This window comes from Muntiacus reevesi, chromosome 18, assembly GCF_963930625.1.
Source record: "Muntiacus reevesi chromosome 18, mMunRee1.1, whole genome shotgun sequence".
NCBI classification, from domain to species: domain Eukaryota; kingdom Metazoa; phylum Chordata; class Mammalia; order Artiodactyla; family Cervidae; genus Muntiacus; species Muntiacus reevesi.
Genome location: NC_089266.1, coordinates 10,852,125 through 10,872,927, shown reverse-complemented (window position 1 = coordinate 10,872,927; position 20,803 = coordinate 10,852,125). Strand labels below are relative to the sequence as shown.

Sequence of the window (20,803 nt, the reverse complement as noted above, 5' to 3'; positions counted from 1 at the left end):
ACTTTGAGTGAGAACAGCAGCACAAGACTGGGGTGCGCTGACTATTCTCTCTCCTTTATCAGAAACTTGACTGGTGTATATTCTGAGTCTGTTTCTGTGCCTTGACTGAGACTCAAAGAAAGGACCAGTAGTCATACACTTGGGGACATCAAGACCACGCTAAAAACTCACATTTATTTAGCAGAATCCTACAGAAGCAAAAACTTCCCCCAGAAATGCCAGAATGCCAGAACCATGCCTTTGATCCAACTTTACACTGATCAACTTTCACTTAGAATTTACTAGAATACTAGAACTGGCAGGAAATCTGGCCTTCACTCCAGTCCCTTCATTTTGTAGATGTGGAAACTAAGTCACCAACAGTGTCCTTGACTCTTGGCCCAGCGCTCTTCACAATGAAAGCTTTGGGGCTCTGACCCTTGAAATTTGGCAGTGAATCATTTGTGGGCATGGGTGAGGGCTGGCTAGTTTGGCATCAAGGCACTCGCAGAATGGCCTGACTTGTATTTGTATCTTCTTGGAGACCTAGAAGTACTTGTACAATTCTCTGAATTTAAAGGAATGGAAGAATGAAGAAAGCCAGCTTCTCTTTTGTGACTGCAGAATCAACTAGAAAAGAAGGCAAAAATTAATAACTTTATTTTCCGGTCCCTCTCAGCAGGCAGTGGTCTGAGGAAGAAGGGGCTGGTGTGCTGGGTACGCGCATGGTAAGACACAGGACACCTGGGGCAAGGTTGTATGTGTGCAGCTGAGAAGCTATCTTTCGGTCGCTCCCAGAGGGCGGTGCTTTATTCCAGTTCCATATAATCTTCAGTTCTCACCTCCCAATGAATGGTATTCAGAATATGAGGAGAGAGTTTCTGAATGTTCCTGAAACAGTTTGGCTCTCAAGAAGCTGTCAGCCAGCACAGCACATCTTGGTCTCAAATTTAGTGCTGTGCCCACAGCTTTCCTTCTAAGCACCCACCCGTGAGGGAAGAGCCTTCTCTGCCCAAGTCCCCTGTAGAGATGGGAAACAATTCTATCTCATCTGTCGATTCCCTTTCAGTTCAGCAGCCATTTTCCACACAGCGACACAATTGGAAAGCAGTATCTCTTCTGGGAACTGAGATTCCATTTCAGGAGGAATTTCACTGTCTTTAGTCTCTATGTAGCTCACCAGTGTATCTCTCAGGCTGAAAAACCAAGGAACAATAGACAGCATTAAATAGTCATGTGACATAAGGAGTCATGTGATCACTGGTCAGTTTTTTTCAGGTCATCACAGGACTAAAGTGCTCATTAAGGCCATTAATACTGAGAGTCAGTTTAAAGACAACTAACTGCTGGCTCAGTGGTTAAGAATCTGCCTACAATGCAGGAGACCTGGGTTCAATCCCTGGGTTGGGAAGATCCCCTAGAGAAGGGAATGGCAACCCACTCCAGTATTCTTGCCTGGAGAATTCCATGGACAGAGGAGTCTAGTGGGATACAGTCCATGCGGTCGCAAAGAGTTGGACACGACTGAGCCCGTGCAGCTGATCCGCTGAGTTATTGACCTGGCACTAGAATCCTGGCCTCAGGGTTCTAGTGCATCCCTGCTGCTCCCCACCCTGGACTGCACATACTCTACAGGACGGAGCTCCCCTTGATAAGGGCCCAGCCAGATGGTTTTAAGAGCTCTAGGAATACATCTGCTATACTAAAAACAAAGCCTCACCATTCAAACAAAGCTTCTAGTCCAGTTCATGGTTTGTTTAACAAGGATCATAAATTCTCTAGGAAGATATTCTTTCCCTACACTAAAAAGTCCAGGATAGCAAAGATTTCTTAAATAAGTTCAAAGAATACAAATGTAAATAGGCATATGCTACATAGCATAATGGAGGAAAATGGCAATTATGAAGCCCTATGTCAATGAGGAAAACTGGAGTTTATCTATTTAGAAAAACAATAAAGTGAAAATCTCTTCCTCAGACCACACATTAAAGCTCAAGGAAAAAACACGGGAGAATATTTTATAACCTTGGGACAGGACCCTTAGAGGTATATTTTCCTAGAGTCCTCATAGGAAAATTCTCTCAGATTTGGCTTCATAAAGATTGAGATAGAGCCTTCATAACATACCAGATAAAATATGAAGAAAAATACACATAGTCCAAAAGAAAACTAATCAAGAGGCAGTTTGGAGGAAGATAAACAAAAGGCTGATAAATATTTTCAGCCTTACCAGTAAATGGGAAAATATAAGCAATAATGAGATACCATTTGGGGGCCATTACATTGTTAAAAATATGAAAGATGGATAATATCCAGTGTTGGCTATTCTTTATACGTTGGTGTAGTTTTTCTATCAAAGTTAAAATTCATATCTCTCTGACATAGGGAGACCACTACTCATAATGCGAACATATGACTTTTGCAGTTGATAATGGTTAATCGGACTTTCCTGATGGCTCAGGGTAAACAATCCACCTGCAATGCAGGAGATGCGGGTTCAGGAATTGGGAAATGACAACCCACTCCAATAATCTTGCCTGGAGAATCCCATGCACAGAGGATCCTGGCAGGCTATCATTCATGGGGTTGCCAAAGAGTTGGACACGACTTAGTGACTAAACAACCATGGTAAATCAGCAGGAAACCAAATTCTGCAGTAAGACAACAATTTCCATGACTATGGAAGATCTTGGGAGACGTGGCAGAATGTTGTATGTGTGCCTTGTTTGGCAGCCTTGCAAGCCCCTACCTCCACTCAGGGTTGAAACTCTCTGCAGTCTTGGGGTTCTTTAGCTTTAAGATCATCATTTCATGAAGCTCCAGGAGGAAAGCATCCAGGCCAATCTGATTTAGGAAGGTGTTGAGCAGCTTAGCATTTTCAGGGCTGAGATCAGCTTTGTACCTTGGGATGATTTCCCCAAATGGCTCCTGGAATGAAATAAGAACAAATGATACATGGAAGCCTGGAAAGGGAATGTGCAGCTCCCTGGGTCCAGGCGGACAGGAAGAGGCCAGACTCACTTTTCCCAGGCGAAGTAGCTGTTCAGACTTGTGGGCAGAGAGGAACTGCCAGAGGGCGATGGTATGTTTTAACTGGCATCTGTTTAAGGCCTGAAAGAAAACAGAACTCTTGAATATGAGGCTCTGCTTTCATTTGGCCCGGCACTGATTCCACCTCCTTCACTACGGAGGCCACCTCTGCTTCGTGCACTAATTTCCTGCCTCGACTCTGAAAGGTCTCTGAAAGCCTTCTCCCACCGCAGCATCTCAGGGTCCACTAGCAGCATGCAGTCTGCACGCACACCTCAGCAGACTTGTGCTTCCAAACTCTGTACATTCCGAGTACATCTCTGCATCTCCTGTCACTGTGTTCTGTTTACAATGTAGACTGGCTGGGGAATGAGGTATTTTCACCTCCCCTCCTGTTCAGGGGCTGCCTAGATTGGTACTTCCTGGGGCGTGGTATCCCAGTAGGAAGTGGGGAGACGATAGAGGGGACAATGCTGATTTCCTTTGGAAGAGGCCAGACACGAGACCTACCTTAGAAACCAGTGAGGTCGGATCGCCCATCTTCAGCATGTCTTGGATATACACATTTAAGTGCATGTGTGGATCCCCGCCAGCTGTGCTCAGAAACCCCAGCGTGACTTCTATGGCAGACAGAGCTTCACAGGCGTCACTGTAGGACTGCAGTTGTCCTCTGATGGCAGTGATGGCCGCATGGGGGAGGGGACTCTAGGAAGTCAAACGCAGGACAGGGTCCACAGCTGGGGCGTGCTGTGCACCACCACCCTGTAAGTCTTATCTTCATCACTGCCAAGGCCACAGAATGGGACAGGCTCTGTGACAGCAGGAGTCTGCACTTGTGCTTCTTGAGTGTCAGCAATATTCAGGTTTGTTACAGAGAGAGATGAACTCACTGAATGCTCAAATCAACTTTGTGAGGATATGCATATGGACACACACATACACAGATACACAGCCCCCACAAACTCACACAACACACATAAATCAGAAAAGCAGGAATAAGTAAGTTCTCTGGACCTTTTGCCTCAGCATACACAGTCATGACAGCACTACTAAAAAACTACAAGCACAAGATTTCAACCTGTTAATACTCAACGAGAAAACTGCTGCTGGGACTTCCCTGGTGGTCTGGTGGTTAAGAATCCTCCTTGCAATGCAGGGGATGTGGGTTCTATCCCTGGTTAGGGAACTAAGATCCCACATGCCACGGAGCAACTAAGCCTGCCTACTGCAACTACTGGCTGTGTGACAGGATCTCGTGTGCCACAACCAGTGAGTGTGCGCACCGCAGTGGGAGTTCCCTTGTGATACGGTAATGGTCCCGCATGCTGCAACTAAGACCCGAGGCAGCCAAAATAAATAAATACTTTAAAAAGATTTATGAAAAATTAAAAAAAAACTTCTGCTGATCCTGTGTGCCCTCTAGAAATATCGCGATGCTCAGAACAAAGGGAGGCCCGGAAACTCTTTTGTACGCATGGCAAATGCCCTGAGTGAGGGCGGAAGAGTCCTAACATGGATGGAAACACTCTGGTAAGACAGAGGCACATGCAAATAAGGTTGATCATCACCTGTTGCATTTTGTTCTTGATCTCCATGAAGAGATGCTCATAGTTCCAGTCACGTCTGTATACCAGAGTGGGTATTCCCTAAAGTGAGAAAGAAAAACACTGGAATGGAATTCACCGTGGAGGTTTCCATCAGATGACAATATATGCGTGAGTTGAGACTTGGTTTTAGTCCCAGGGATTTCAGTGCATCACCGGCAAGGCAGGCAGCTCCTTGTTGCCTCGTGATGTGTGTTTACCCCATAATCTATGGAAACAGCGACACAATGAGGAACCCAGCCTGCCCCCCAGGACCAAGCAGATACTGTCACATGGTATTCTGTGGCCCTCAGACCACCAGTGGGCGCAGGCTGTGAGGACATCGTGCTGACACTGAGCACAGACCGTGAACCAGGGGGCACGCAGCTGACAGAGCAGAATGAATTAAGGCTTGATCTCAAACAGTTCACCGCAGGCAGGGAGGAAGCATAAACAGAATGAAATGCCACACCTTTAGACCTGGAAGCAACAAGCACAGCGCAGGTAAAGAACAGAACTGCAGGCTGCTTTCAGGGAAGGGAGAGTGATCCAGCCTGTGCAGTCATGGGATTCAGTGCAGGGAAGTGGATGGAGAGATGCAGATCTGGATGTCAGAAATGTGGGCTAAGGAGCCTGAAGGCGGGGACTGGTTGGGAGCTACTGCAGCAGTGGAGCTTAAGGACAGATGCTTTGAACTAGAGCAGCGGGCTGGTTGGTGAAACGGAGGCGCCTGATGGTACAGATGACAGACTGTGTCTGCAGACTAAAGGAAAAGGGGGAAAACAATGAGGTTCAGTGTGGGTGGCTGGTGGTGCCATTAACTATGGCAGAGAAATCTGAACTAAGTCCATTGAGACCTGTAGTCACCCTTGGGGTACTGAGGCGTGGATCGGATGTATAGACAACTCTGCAGAGCCGTCAGCCCTGTATGCAGGTGTGGTCACAGATACTGGGAGTGTGGATGAAGGGTCCAGAGGATCCCTCCTCATTCTGAAACTGCTGTGATCAAAGACACACTTGAGGCACCTTTTTGAAAACAGACACACAGACCAGGGACATGTGGACCATGGACACGTGGGCCACATCAATACAGCAGGTCAGCCTTACCTTGAGGGTCAGCCTAGGCTTGCCCTGCAGGAAGCGGCTGATGATCTGGCGCTGGATCTTCTCCAGGTCAAACTCCTGCAAGGTTTCCCCGCCCTGCTCCACGTGGTACTGGCAGTTGGAGAGAATCAGTGGAATCAGGTCCCGCTCCACTTCGTAGCTGATGACGTGCAGGTCGGCAATCTCAGAGGCATCAATGGAGTAGCTGGAGACAGACAGACAGAGTTCAGGGTCCCAGTGAGATGCACATGGCCTGTCCATGCAGAGCCAGCTCCTGTCTGATGTTGCCACAGGCTGTGCAGGTGAAGGGACATGCAAATCTGTGACACTTGTGAGCGTAGCTGAAGGGGTTTCTGTTCAAGAAGGACCTGAAGCCTGGCTTGCTGTCTCTAGGTCTGGTGACCCTATTTCCCTGTTTGTTCCCCTCAGAAATGACTTCCTGCGCTGAAAGGGCATCCCCTGATGTCAGCCTGCATGCTTACCTGTTATCTTCTTTGGAGAACTTCTCCACCGCATAGACAATTTCATTGTGCAAGTTAATCAAGTAGCTGACTAAGGCGGTGGAGCAGAGGCCCCGGCCCTGGCGGCGAGGCAGGATGACTTCCAAGTCAGTGTCCAGATCAAGGTCGGAGCTGCAGTAGTCTTTAGGTAGCTTGATCTCACCTTTAAATGACAGAGGGGCAGTCACCTCCCTGCTGTTTCTTTCATAGCATCAGGACTGGGAGGCCACCACGGTGCGAAGGGGGGCAACACAGAAACCACCTCAACAGAACAGAGCTGGGAACCAAGAGTGCTTCTGTCTCCCACCTCTCTTTTATGTGCTGACAAGTTTCAAATAGTCTCAGCTCCTTTTTGATACTGAATTTATAGACTCAAGAGGACTGAGGGGTTGCTCTTTCTGAAATGTCATGCACTCATCTCAGACACCCTCACCAAGAGTCCACAGATCCAGCATTAGAGACACATAGCCTGGTGCTGTAGACACACGGAACAGGCAGAGTCAGGCTGGAGAAAACAGGCCTTCAGAGAGGTGCTCCTGTAATGTTTAGTATAAAGGGGATTTGACTTACCATTGGTCTCCAGCGATCGCCTCAGCTTGTTCCATGTTGACAGAAAGACAGTGATTCTACTGCGGGCTAACTTCTTCAGTCCATCTAGCAAACAAAACACTTTTTAAGAACTCCAAGATAACACCTAGTCCCATCTAGGTCAAACCAACAGAATTACTTGCTCTTTGACCCCCCACCTTCATATCATCACCAACACACTCTAAATGCTGTTTAAACTAAAGTTGAGTTTGAGGAACCAGAGAGAGAGAGGGAGATTCTGGACTGCTACAGCAAAGCCTCTAATGTGTCCCAGGCATTCACAGCACCCACTGCTTCATGCTACAAACTTAGGGAACAGAACACACATTAGCCCTGACCTGGAGCCCCCGAGTTGGACCAATTCTTTGTACCACAACAGGGGTAGTCCTGATGCTCTGTGAGAGCAGAGCCTTACCTGAATCGTGACTGCTAATGAAACTTTGGATGGATCTGTATTCAGCTTCTGAAACATTCTGGAATCGTTTCACTAGATTCCTTTGCAGGGCCAAAATCTCGGGCAAGAATTTCACCAGTCTCAGCTCTGCCTCCTAGAGAAGGGAAGACCGTCAGGAACACTTTTTTTTTTTTCAGGAACACTTTTTAATGCACCTAGATAATGTTCCTGGGAATCAGACTTTGGGGCTGGCTCAGGCCATGTATTTGTAGTTTAATATGGTCAATGTGCCATTTTACATAACACACAGTACTTGAGAATGGTGAAAGGCAAGTACCTCTCACTTCCTTCAGCAAGTACTTAGCGACTGCTTACAATGTGTTGGCCAGTGTTCTACACTCTAAGGGTAGAGAAGCAAAACCTGTAGGGCTGACACAGCAAATGTGTTTGCCAGAAGCTGATGAAAGAAAACAGCCTCTTGGGCCCATGAGATGGGCTGGGTGTGGAGAGGCACTGCTGAGAGCAAGAGGACTAAGCATTCAGGCAATGAGCTTAGTGATGTTCCAGTGTCTTTCTGAAGGCCTAGGACCTTAGCTTCTTCAGTGTAATGGACCTGAGCACACCAGTGACAGATCACAGTGATATCACGATGGCCTTCCCACTGGGAATCCATTTTCATTAACTGACCCACCAAAATTTCTGCATCATCTTACTTCTTCCTAGATTGCAAATACTGGTACATGGAGGAAATGATTAGAAAATGTGTTTTAGAAAATAAAAATTCAAATAGATTAAAGTTAGGAAGAGTGTGTAATTCTGGCTCTGAAAGATATGATACACACGTTACTGCTGTGTTCCCCTCCAATCCTACCAACAGCCTCACTCTGAATGGTTTAGGAACAGGGAAGACTTTTTGTTTGATTTCAGTTATGCATTCCCAACCAAACTTTTTTCATTCAACAGACACTCACTGGTGACTAACTACTGCAGGCAGTGGGGGGATGAAGGTGAACAGATAAATGAAAGATTTTATTCTGTTCTTTCTTGCTGAGTATTGGGAGAAACCCTTCTGGCCAAGTACTTTACAGATTCCTACTAATTCCAATGTGTGGATATATTTCACCTGTGACTTTATGCTTCAAATGACTTGTACAGATGGATGTGTTTAGAGATCTCTACCCCTGGGTCTTCTGCCAGAGACATTTTATTCAAAAATCAAAGTAGCTTAATGGCTGTCCCACCCTCAGGACTGATCAGACTAAATGAGAGCAGGGTCTTCAGGTCTCCAGGGGACACGTAGGTGGCGGTCACAGTGAAGCAGCCTCACCTTCTGCAGAAACTTCCAGAGGATGGGCACTGACTCTTTGCCGCTCTTCTGCTCCACGATGTGCTGGAGGTGCTCAATGGTGATCCTTTTCCTGCAGCTCCACATCTTAGAGCAGTGAACCATGCTATTCTTGGGCAGGTGGGGCAGGAAAGTCACTGGGTCACCGTACACGATTTTGGCCACAGGGTTGGAGCTGATGCGCTCATCTTGGCTGATCTGAGCGTTCACTGCCAGGAGGGTTTTATCTAGATGCTAGGTGAGGAAAGCGACATGGGATCTGAAGTGAGATGCTAGGTTTTTGTCTCCTCAAACAGAATAAGTCTCAGACATCTATATTTTATTACCGTTATTTTAAATACTTGCTGACTTATATTTCTCAATGGGCTTAGTTACTCTCAGTAACATTCTTATCTGACAGGGTTTATTTCTCTGCCTCATTTGTACATTCTGCTATAAAAAGTAGTGGAGAGAAAATGACTGCCTGCGCTTTCTGGATTCCCAGTAATTCCTCAGCTTGATATACCAGCCTGCCTCGGGAGGGGACAGGATGGGGGAGGGGGCAACAGGAGGGTGGGGTGACTAAATAGAGAACACCTAAATCTGTGACTTAGCCTAGGGTTTCCTTTTCTAAGGGACACTCCAGAACGGACAACAGACCAAGTGCTCAGCAGAGGCTGTGGAAACCCCTTCCCGCACCTTCCCAGAGAAAGTAGCCCCGTAGCTACTCATCACTTACCTCTAGTTCACGCAGAATAAGAGTCTGAACAAGCTGTTCCCAGCTGTTCCTCTTTCCCCTGGTTGACAATTCTGCATCAAAATCTAAAGACCCTACAAAGAAAAATGTGTATGTTACCCAAGAAACAAAAACCACAGCATCCTACATAAAACACTGAAGAAATGTTTATATGAAAGAATGCTCCTTTTGGGAGCAGGGGTGGATATATGTTCCTAAAGTAACCTGAGCATTTAAAAATGTTTCCTGCTGCTACCACCAAACTCATGATCTTTGTGAAGATACTTCAAACTCTAAAATCTCTAACCCATGTAATTATCACCTTAAAGCCATTCTGAACAAAACTACTGAGAGGACAATACTTTAAATCAGAAGCCCAGGGGCAAACTAACAGTGACTAGTGGTACCACAGGTCTCAACTGCTGCCACCTGGGCTTGAAGACAGAGGCAGGACCCTGTGGGTGCGTTTGATGCAGAATGCCACAGAAACTGTCAGCGTGCTTCTAGAATTTGGTCACTTTGTCAGTGTGATACTTGCTGAGCTTACCTAGTGTGAAACCACTCAGAATGAGAAACTTAAAATCAGATTTTGCTAAATAGAAAATATATATGGATGCCGAGTGAGTGAAAGTCGCTCAGATTGTCCGACTCTTTCCGATACCATGGACTCTACAGTCCATGGAATTCTCCAGGCCAGACTACTGGAGTGGGCAGCCTTTCCCTTCTCCAGGGGATCTTCCCAACCCAGGGATTGAACCTAGGTCTCCTGCATTGCAGGCGGACTCTTTACCAGCTGAGCCACAGGGAAGCCCATATGGATGCTGGTTTCTGGCAAAAAAAGCTCCTGAAGTGGGAATGGATTTTCTTGTCATGTCACAGGTCTTTTTATTGCTATTGTTATTTTAAATAACATTGTCATTAGAGTGGTAATTTTAAAAGATTTTTGCAGATAACTTAAAACAAAACTATTCTTCCACCACTCGGAGACAACCCTCTCACTAACTTGTCTTACAGACCTTTTCTTTCTCTGTGGACTTTAAATTTTAAACTAGAAAAAGAGCTTAATAGTTGTTAGCCTACTTTTACATGTGACAAATTGTGGATGCATATACATATTAAGTCAGTCCATGAATGCAGTATTGTTTCAGGAAAAGAAGATGCTCCCCCCGTCCCACAAAACAAAACAAAACAGATGTCCAACAGAAAGAGACCAAGTTCCAAGTGCTTATCAAACATTAGTCTCTTTGATGTTTCTTTAATGCACGTCGCTTCTTTTGGATGCCGTATGTTCCCCATGCAGTGGCTGAACTACATCCAAGGTTGACTTTTGAAACTAAAACCTCCCAAATACACTCGCACCAGCAGGGGGTCAATGGAAAGACCAGGCAGGTGCTCCCCTCTCCGACTCTCTGGAAAGTGCACGTCTTCCTGCTTGCCCCTCATCTCCTTCTGGGGTCGAGGAGTGCCCCGCTCCCCCTGCTGGCTGTGCCCCATGCCCCTGGCCCCGTGCCCAACTCCTCACTGTGGCCCTGCTCTTGGAGAAGGCTGCGCAGGACAAGGTGCACCACGCTGGCGGTCTCGTCCGCGCTCCTCCCCAGCATGTTCATTAGCTGCTCCAGGTCTCTCTGGATATGCTGCTGCAGAAACCCTTTTGGGTCCCACACCAGAGGTTTGATGATGCTCATCAAGTCCTGTGGGGGCAAGAGGACAAAATGTCAAGAAAGGTCTTGTTTGAGGAGGGGATGGCAAGTTCAGGAGAGATCAGGAGTGGTGAAGAGCCAGTCCCGAGCCAGAGGACAGTATCTAGGAGGGATGTCAGCGAGATTCAAACAGTAGAGGCAACAGAAAACTGAGGAACAGAAATGAATGTGGTCTGAAAACGACTGCCTTCTATATTGTCAATGTGAAATAAAGAACTTTAAAAACCTAAACATTTTGCTCTCATGGTTAATTAACTTAGATAAAATGCAACATGCTATTTCTTTCTTTCCCAGAGTTACAGCAAAGACACAGATAAAATCACGGTGATTTTAGCCTCTCCATTCCCAGGTGTGGACCGGAGACACAGAGCTATTCAGTAAAAACTGACTTTACATAATCTGACAAGTAGTTCCCCTTACCACCATAGGCCACAGTGGGAAAAATTACGATGTGTGAATTTTACATTATGTTCTGTGTTAGGTAACAATGACTTACTCAAAATCCACAGGGGGTTGCTAGGTCTTTTATTTTTTTCAACTATTAAAAATAATTTATTAAAATTTTTTCATGATTTATTAAAATTTAAAAGTCAAAGTACAAATTACAAGAATGACAAACATTCAGACTAAAATGGTTTAAATAATACTAAATTTTTAATTTCAACTTTTATTTTAACTAAATCTTTTAAAATATTTTTATATAAAGTTGTAATTCTAATGTTCGATATCCATCTAATTGTCAAAGAATTGGTATCAGGCTTCAATATGTTTCATCTAAGACCTACATGCACAAATGTAGGTTAATAAGATTTGTTTTATATTGTATAGCATTCTTCATTTGTTACTACTGCCAATACAATTACTAATTCATGAGAACCCTGGGAACCACAAATTGGAACTTCAAAGAGGAGTAAGAAAGTTGTTTCTACTGGGAAAGGATACTTAGTTATCAGAGAAGCAATACATTCATACTCTCTGAAAGGAAAGAGTGAACAAATTCATTGACCTGTCTATCCCCTTATCCAAGTACTTCTGCATTCAGATCTTCCCCACACTCCCTAAGTAATTTCTGCTTCTGATGTCAGTAAGGGAACAACACAGAAACCTCACAGCATGCAAACACAGGAAGCAGTCCTGTGTTTCAAGGGGCAAAATCAGAGAACTCGAGCAGAACGGGGTTAGCCACAATGAAACCAAGCAGGACCCTGCAGGGCCTTCCCAGGAACTGGGTAGGGTTTTTTAGACGAAAGGATTCACTATGAAAAACTACCATAGAAACCAGTACACGATTGGGCAGTACAGTGCGCTACCTGGGGACTCTGGGTGGCTCCCAGAAGCATCGCCAAATGAGTGAGTAGCCGGATGAGAAGGAAGACCACGGGGGACAACTCTCGGTCAGATACCACGGCCACACCTCTGGGTGGTGGGCTTCCCAGCACATGGCCAGTTTGAGTTCTGTCCGTGGTGTCACTGGAAAGGACAAGAGGAGACAGGGTGAAGGCTGAAGAAGACCATTTCTTCTGCTCTGGGGGCACACTTCAGAGTCTTAGGACCTAGAGACCAGGTTCACGGTTTTGAAGAAAATGATGCTGAAATTTATTTATTCTTTTAAGCCTAGACCACTTTTCTGAGGCTTTTTCTTTATAGACAGGCCCTTCTGGCTGACCAAAATTCCACAACACTGTAAAGTGTTTGTGAGACTAGCAGGGGTGGGGGGGGTGGTGGGGGGGAGGGGCAACATAATGGTAGGGGGTTTGAGGTACAAACTATTATGTATAAAATAAGCTACAAGGATATATTGTACAACACAGGCAATATAGCCAATATTTTATAACTATAAATGGAATATAGCCTTTAAAATTGTGAATTACAATACTGCACACCTGTAATTTATATAGTATTGTACATCAACTTCAGTAAAAAAAAATAAAACAAGCCTTTCTGATAAGCAGCCCTGAGGTGACCTCTAACATTAGTTCAGCATTCACTTGACCCAGAAAACCCCACAAAATCATGCAAGTCAAGATTCACTTTAAGAACATTGGTGAACCGCCCCGACCATTGAGGGGATGCGTATCCGAAAAGCCACCAAGTATCTGAGGACGTCACTTTACAGAAGCAGTGTGTGCCATCCCCCGGCTACAGTGGGGGAGCTGGTCGGTGTGCACAGGACAAACTGGGGCTGAAGGCAGGGTTGGTGGCCCAAAATCAGTGCTGAATCTTTACTGCACGTATTGCAGAAAGTGATGCTGAACTGAAGGACTTAGATATAGATTATCTTGCTTATTGAGCACAGCCAGGTGAACAAAACTCCCAAATGCGGCACAGGACTTAACAGAGCTCAGGGTTGTATCAACCCCTCCATGAGCTCTCCCCGCCGCACTGAGATGATTCTTTCTGAAAAAGAACAGACTGTTCCTAAACCAGAAGAGGGGGTTGCACAGAAGAAAAAGATATCCCAGAAGAACCTGAAGAAACAAAAACTTAAGGTATGGGAATAAATGCTGCAAAAAATAAATGCAAATAAATAATGATAGTGAAATAAAATCATTATCAAAACAAAAGTGACTGTTTGTGCTATTCCTGCGGCCATAAGTCAGGATGGTGGTCTGGACCTGCTTCTTGCCCTGAATCAGTGGGAGAGCGGCAGGCAGGCAAAGGACAGAATCTGGAGTAGCTGACATTAACATGGAAATATATACACACTGGTCTCCTTCTCCCACATTAAAAACTAGGATCCAATCTCTGCAAAGGATTTGGCATCACACCCAGATGGGAGGTGCAGTGTGATGGCTATGTTCAGTTGAAATGATACTGGAGATTCTAGGACATTCTAATAGTTTATGGAGATAACAGGTTAGAATATTTTAAACTGTAACAGCACCAAAAGAGCTAGACTATAAGATCAATGTAGAGAGGTCACACCTCCTATTAAGGGAGCATTTACAACCATACTTGTCCAGTGAGCAACTGTGGGATTATGAGATCAGACTTTTAGCTGGACTCTGAAGTATTTGATAAGATTGACTAGGTCTCCCCTATTTTTCGCAAAAGAAAAAAAAAGTAAGCTAAGAGTTTGTAAGTGACAGATTTAAACTTCCCTCTGAATTTGGTCACCCTGTTTATGTCAAGCAATTTCTACAGGGGTTGTAACCAAGGTTCAACTGGAAGATATTAATAAGTATTAAGGTATGGTCTGTTTTTGCATTAAAAGCCCAGTTAGCCAGTGACAGATCAAATGCCTCACTACTGAATGGCCACAGAGACCTTGGCATTGATATCCAACATGACCCAGATCCAAATGTACTATTGTAATTGATAATATATTTAGTATTGATTTATCAGTTGGAATAGAAACAGCCGCAAAGTACATGACTCGATTATTTAGAAAGGAAATAGAAAATTACATACTTGATAACATGAAATCCCTCCTTTGGTATGTGATTAATCCCTCCAATTGGAGCATGACAGTCAATACAAAAGCTCTGTTCCATCGGCTTGCCACACTAGCAGAAACACAAATGTGCCCCCAGATCAGTTTGGACAAATCCCGAAGTATGAGCACATACTTAGCACAGCAGGTAGTAGATGCCACTAGGATTGCTTCCTTCGGTGTATGCATATGTCAGGTGGGGTTGCAAGAGCCCTGGGAGACAGGGCAGGCACTCCATGGCAACTGTGTTGTGTGTGTGTGTGTTAGTCGCTCTGTCGTGTCCATCTCTTTGAGACCCCATGGACTATACCCACCAGGCTCCTCTGTCCAGGGGACTCTCCAGGCAAGAATACTGAAGTGGGTTGCCATTTCCTTCCTCAGCCAACTATGTTGTGTGGGGGCAAATATAGACGTTTTTAAAAATAGAGGCTATTAAGTTTTATTCCCAGTTACTTAATAGATAAATATATAAAACTCAATCTTTTATTTTCACATTCATCATTGTTTTCCATTCATTCTCCTACAAGTTTAGTGCTTCATTATCTAACACCAGGAATACTACAGTAGCTTCCAAACTGATTTCCTTAAATGGCATTTCCTTAATAGCATTCCTTAATGCTATTTAGACTTTTTTATTTTTAAACAATGTCACCATATGATTTACTACTTCCAAAGGTTCATTTTTCAAAATCAGATTGTGTGCTACTATAAATACACTAATGGTCTGTAACAAACCAAACCAGTCTCAGATTCCTGGACCACAGAATTTCAGTACTGGGAGCAGTCTTAGGAAGAATCTATTTTAATCCCATTTCATGGACAATGAAGTGAGAAACTCAGAAATATAAGGTGCGAAGCATGTCTCAGGTTTATCCTCCATGCTGCTTATTTACTGTATTAAATAACATTTGTCTGTTTCAATTCAATAGCCTGTTCTGAGCAGGTAGAGATGACACTATGAATGGCCCTGGCTAGATGCTTTGGGATTCAGAGATGAACAATACAGGCATCTTCCCCTCACAGGCTTACAAGGCGCGCATCTCCTTTTCCTATCCTTTGGTGTCTAGACCCTATCTCCTTGCTGGGCCAGTAATCCAGCCTACAGTCTAGTCAACACCTTGTCATCACATAAAGACCTGAGTCACTGATTCCGTACTGCAGTGGCCAGGAAGGACTGCCAGCATGGTTCCAGCCCTGCAGTTTGTCTTGCAGGGGACCTTGAGCAACATCTGGAGGCAGTTTTATTTGTCACACTGCGTGAGACAGGATACTACTGCCATCTGGTGAGCTGAGGCCAGGAATGCTTGTAAACCTGCAAGAATGCCCAGGCCAGCCCCACAATAAGGCCTTATGTCCACAGGGCTGAGGTCAAGAAAACCAGGCTGGAAAACCTTCATACCATTTGGAGGTTTAAGTGAAAGTCACTCAGCCATGTCTGACTCTTTGCAACCCCATGGACTGCACCAGAATACTGCAGTGGGTAGCCCTTCCCTTCTCTAGGGGATGTTTCCAACCCAGGGATCAAAGCCAGGTCTCCTGCGTTGCAGGCAGATTCTTCACCAGCTGAGCCACAAGGGAAGCCCAAGAATATTGGAGAGGGTAGCCTATCCCTTCTCCAGTGGAGCTTTTCAGCCCAGGAATTGATCTGGGGTCTCCTGCATTGCAGGCGGATTCTTTACCAGCTGAGCTGAGGGAAGCCCCATAGAACAGCTGTCAAAACGAGTCTGTGTTCTCCCCAAAGGTCCAGTCTCTCTTTATCCTCCTCCCTCATGGGCCCCCTCCTCGGACCTGGAGGAGGGACACACATTCTGAACCCCCACAAACCCTATCCCAAATACCAGACTCACCTCTCCTACAGCGCACACGTGACCACTGGGACATGCTGTCGAAAGAACAGGACACACGTTGGCTGGCGAGGCTTTGCCTAATGACCCACCATTAAACGGGAAGCCTAACTCCCTGCTTTCTGGTCTATCCAAATAATGACGTGGACTGATGTCCCGAGCATGTTACCAGAAATCTTAAACTCTGCTGGTTTACTAATAGATATTTGACACATACCAGGAGCTCAAATTGTATCTGTGAAAAATAGTGTCTGCGTTTAATTTCACAAAGCAAAGAGAAACTAGATTACAGGCTCATACCAGGGGCTATTTTGGGAGGCAAAATGGATGATATTTTATACCCTCCTATTTATTCTCTTTGATTTTTTTTTTCTTTTTGCTGTGAGCAGGATTTATAACAACTTTTAAAACTACTTTTAAAAGATTATCTACTCAAGACAATGGCAAAATTTACATCAGGTCATGGGTTATATTATTTCCTCCCTCAGTCCTATATTTCTAAAAGAACTATCTTTGGATCAAAACCTTGGTTGTATTGTGAGCTAGCCCTAGACTGAGCTTCTGATGTGGTTCCCAGTGCCCCATTCTCCCCCAAAGGGCATATTCCAGGAAACAGAAGTGTATCTGAGAGGACCCTTTCCCTGGGACTAAGAAAAACAATGATCTGGATCATCCACAGTCAGCAGGTACCAATTCCCGAAAACTGTTCGTGTTCTGCAAAGGCACCCATGGCAGGAGGAGGCAGGCACCTTGGACCCTTCAGGCACAAACCCATGTACCCCAATTCTATACCAATGTTTCCTGTAGTTTTAGGTTGCTATTCACAGCTCAGGAGTGGGATTCCACCACAGGCCAGCACTTACTGTACCAGCGGACTCGTTCCAGACCCTTCCAATTCCTAGCTTGAGCCAGCAAGTCTTCAGGCATCGTTGGAAGAAAGGCATTCTGAAAAGCCAAAAAAGCAGAGCTGGCTTTAGCTTAGTGAACACATCGATTCGCTGTCGCTGCTCAGCAACAGGCCTTGAGTAGGAACGTGACCTTTGTTTTCTTTCTTCTCGATCCCAAAACCTCTCTATGAAGAATACAGAACAGCCCTCTATGAAATGACAAAGGGCAAGGCAAGTTTTTCACCATGACTGTGGACTAAAGCATCAAGCGAGAAAGAGGACGATGGCAAACCTACAAGATAAACAGGTTCAACGGTTTCTGAGGTACCGACTGGGTCTCTAAAGTTTTCCCTGTGAATGCAAAAGAAATCATATCCCAGTCTTACCACCATGAGGTGTGGGAAGAAGGCCAAATTCTTCAGGGGTCCTAAGACTTGGCTTTGTCCACAGAGAAGGACGGTTGCAGCATGAACAGCCATTTCTATTACTGTCCCTTCCAGGTTGCTGACCCCAGGACCTGTCCTCAGCAGGGGTAGTTCATTATTCACAAGGGATATTGCAAAAGGTCTGATATCAGGAGGCAAGGTCTTGCTTTTCTCAATGAATTTCTCCATAGCCTCACATTGCTGACAGGAAAGAAATTAAAATACATCAAGTAAAAGTATTATATGAAAAAAAATATTATATGAACAGCAGAAGAAAAAACAAAGGTTTTCTCTTATGTTAGTCATGCCTTTTGATCCCAAAAACTTATCAAATATCTCCTTAAGAGGAATTCTCTGGTGGTCCAGTGTTAGGACTGCCACTTCCACTGCCGAGGACCCGAGGGCCAATCCCTAGTTGGGGAACTGAGATCCCTCAAGACACAGGGTGCAGCCATAAATAAATAAATTAACAAATAAAGTTAGTTGCATTGAAAAACTTTTAAATCAAGGTTAGAATGGCTAAATGATTGCTGCCTGAGGGGGAATGATCCAGAGACATCTCCTCTACAAACACAGAAACCACATATCAAGCACTAGTTTTGATCATTCTGTTTTGGAAAACATTACTGCATGTTCTTTTTCGAGACAACTTTATTTTTATTTATTTATTTTAAATTTATCTGGCTTCAATGGGTTGTAGTTGTGGCATATGGGATCTAGTTCCCTGACAAGGGGTTGAACCCAGGCCCCTTGCATTGGGAGTGCAGAGTCTTAGCCACTAGACCACCAGGGAAGTCCATAAATTATTGTTTTGACTTTAGTTTTAACTGTTACTCTGAAAGCTTTGGGTGAAACAGAAAGTAGTTCCTCTTCATAAGAATGCAGAAAACCTCCATCCCAGATTTTTAAAAATTATGAGCATAATTGGTGTTCATGACTTTCTTTTTAAATAAATAAATAAATATTTATTTATTTATTTGGTTGCATCCAGTCTTAGTTGTGATATGTGGGATCTATTTCCCTCACCAGAGATTAAACCTGGGCCCTCTGCATCATGAACATGGAATCTTAGCCAGTGGACCACCAGGGCAGTCCCAGTGTTTGTGAATTTTACCTCTATTCAAAAAGTCCCTTCAAATCGTGAGACTATGAACACAGCCCTGGAGGCTGATACTCACCTGTGGCTTAGGATGGAGGTCTGCATTGTCTGATCTGTACAAAGTGGTGACCTCTCTAAAAAGTGCTAACAGTAGGTAGACAGCCTTCTGAGTTGCAGAGCTCCTACAATCCTGAAAAAGCAAGGACATCAAGAGAGACTTTTAAAAGTTATACAGATATAGCTCAGGGCCAGAATCTCATGTGATCTGTATGTGAATAAAGAATGAGATCAGTACTAAAGCCTTGGAGAGGATGAGGGAGCCTTTCCTAATACCATAGGCACCTGGAACCCTGCACCTCAGGACTATCTTCCAGAAAACAACTCTTCAAAACCATTCTCATATTAAATGCAATGCATATTTATTAAACAGCTTATAGCAGAAGTAACAGGGATCACTAGCTGTTCTCTTTCTGACTACTTCCCTGGTCCCTTTGGGAACTTTTGCTGAACTAAAATATTTATTCCTTTTTTTCCAGCAAAGCGCCAAGGTAAATAAGGACTCGGAAAGAAAATAAGAATGTAACAATTTAAAGATTGTATTTTTAAACGCCTGCATCTATTAAAATAAACACGTGCATATGTCTCTATGGGAATTATGAGGTTTTGCTTCGCGTGCCATCATATCTCAGAGCAGAGGGATCCTGGAGGAAGCGGCTTTTCAGCAGGGTCTCAAAGAAAATAATGGACCTACATAAATCAGAAAGGAGCTGCTGGTGGCCTCTCACAAACCCAGGAACCCAAATCAACCGCTGTCGCTCCCCTGTTTGCCAGGCGAGCTCACGAGGCCATGGACATAGGACTTCCAAGGCAGCATGTCACCCTGTGGGGCGTCTCCCATTGCATCATTTGACCCTAACAAGACAAGACTTAGGCTGTGAGGGGCCACTGTGTACACAGAGCAGCCGCCAGTCTGGCCTACCTCCAGAGCCGTCTCAACAGCCAGGGGCTTGGATTCCAGAATGGCTTTGCCCACTGCATCTCGGACAGCCTTGTAGTTGTTCCCATGCACCAGATACCGATCCATCTGGCCTGGATGATCCCTCTGCAACCCCAAGAACACAGAGGTTAACCACGGTGGGTACAGTGTGGGAAATATTGACCAAAGAACGTTCTTGATAGGGAAAGGAACCAGGCAATCACTGAAGGCTTAAGGGCAGTTGAACCAGGTTTCCAGGGTAGACTGAGGCATGACAGCTCACTGCTGTTTGGGAAGCACCTCCTCCTCACTGGATGAAGAGTGGGCAGAAATCTAGGGGAGGTGATACTGTAACTACTTGCCATATGAACTCGGAGTAGAGCACCAAAGGACTTACGAGTCAGGCCTAAGTTCCAGTTGGGAGGAAAAATAAGCCAGGATTTTTAGTGCCATTTTTGTAACCCCAGGACAGTGCAAATTCATTCATTTCTGGGCTTAGGACACCTGAGTAGTCCTGAAGCCAAGATGACTGCAACTCTGTCATCCTGAGTCCTTTCCTGTCTTGCCTGCTGAGGATAAAAGGGCTTATTTTACAGGACTTTTAATTTGCTAAAGGCCGAAGCCACAGAATCATTCTTTTGCTTTTCCTGTGTTGAACTCAATCAGAAGTGATGCCTACATACGCTTTGCAGGTAGATGACCAACCAGAAACAAACACAGACACACCTTTCCCCTAGGCAGATAACTGTGATCACAAGCTGGGTCAACTGAAATCCGGACAGGAGACCAGACCAGACCAGACGCAAGCATTTTCCCGGATGGATGTGGGAGAAAGGCAGGGAGGGATGGAGGAGCAGCAGCCCTCCTCCTGGGGTGGGTGGGACAGGGGAACTGAGACAGCACTGGGGCTGCCGGACTGCCCTTCTCACCTGCTGTGCGAGGACTTCCTTAGGAAACACCCAGCGGGCCGGATGGCCCTCTTTGGAGAGGCTCTGCACAAACGCCATCCCCTGCTGGCTGGTGAGCTTCCTCACCAGGTACACTCGGTACCAGTCATTCTGGACCCGGGCACAGAAGTGCTTCACCTGCTGCAGGTAGCGATGCTTCTCCTCCACCATCTCTGCAGAGCCAATGAGAAAGGCCAAGTGATGGCTGAGGGTACCTGTCAGTTAACTCTCTGCAACAGAGGCTAGTAAAAGCT

At 45.1% G+C, this 20,803-nt stretch overlaps 1 protein-coding gene across 4 annotated transcripts in view; it reads right to left on the bottom strand.

Annotated features, from left to right (window-relative positions):
• Positions 1-617: 617 nt before the first annotated feature.
• Positions 618-20,803, bottom strand: part of LOC136149507 (E3 ubiquitin-protein ligase RNF213-like) — a 124,527-nt gene continuing 104,341 nt past the window's right edge. For all 4 annotated transcript variants that reach the window (XM_065909818.1, XM_065909816.1, XM_065909817.1 and 1 more), the window contains 20 exons: positions 20,532-20,722; positions 19,606-19,728; positions 18,706-18,816; positions 17,489-17,728; positions 17,079-17,160; positions 16,219-16,253; positions 14,350-14,444; positions 12,249-12,408; positions 10,761-10,929; positions 9,242-9,333; positions 8,506-8,757; positions 7,200-7,332; positions 6,767-6,850; positions 6,179-6,359; positions 5,700-5,901; positions 4,578-4,655; positions 3,520-3,714; positions 3,001-3,090; positions 2,729-2,907; positions 618-1,175 (listed from right to left, as the gene is read on the bottom strand). In XM_065909818.1, the coding sequence (XP_065765890.1) occupies positions 1,022-1,175; positions 2,729-2,907; positions 3,001-3,090; positions 3,520-3,714; positions 4,578-4,655; positions 5,700-5,901; positions 6,179-6,359; positions 6,767-6,850; positions 7,200-7,332; positions 8,506-8,757; positions 9,242-9,333; positions 10,761-10,929; positions 12,249-12,408; positions 14,350-14,444; positions 16,219-16,253; positions 17,079-17,160; positions 17,489-17,728; positions 18,706-18,816; positions 19,606-19,728; positions 20,532-20,722 (2,846 nt within the window). In that variant the 3' untranslated portion in view covers positions 618-1,021. The remainder of the gene's footprint in view (positions 1,176-2,728; positions 2,908-3,000; positions 3,091-3,519; positions 3,715-4,577; positions 4,656-5,699; positions 5,902-6,178; positions 6,360-6,766; positions 6,851-7,199; positions 7,333-8,505; positions 8,758-9,241; positions 9,334-10,760; positions 10,930-12,248; positions 12,409-14,349; positions 14,445-16,218; positions 16,254-17,078; positions 17,161-17,488; positions 17,729-18,705; positions 18,817-19,605; positions 19,729-20,531; positions 20,723-20,803) is intronic.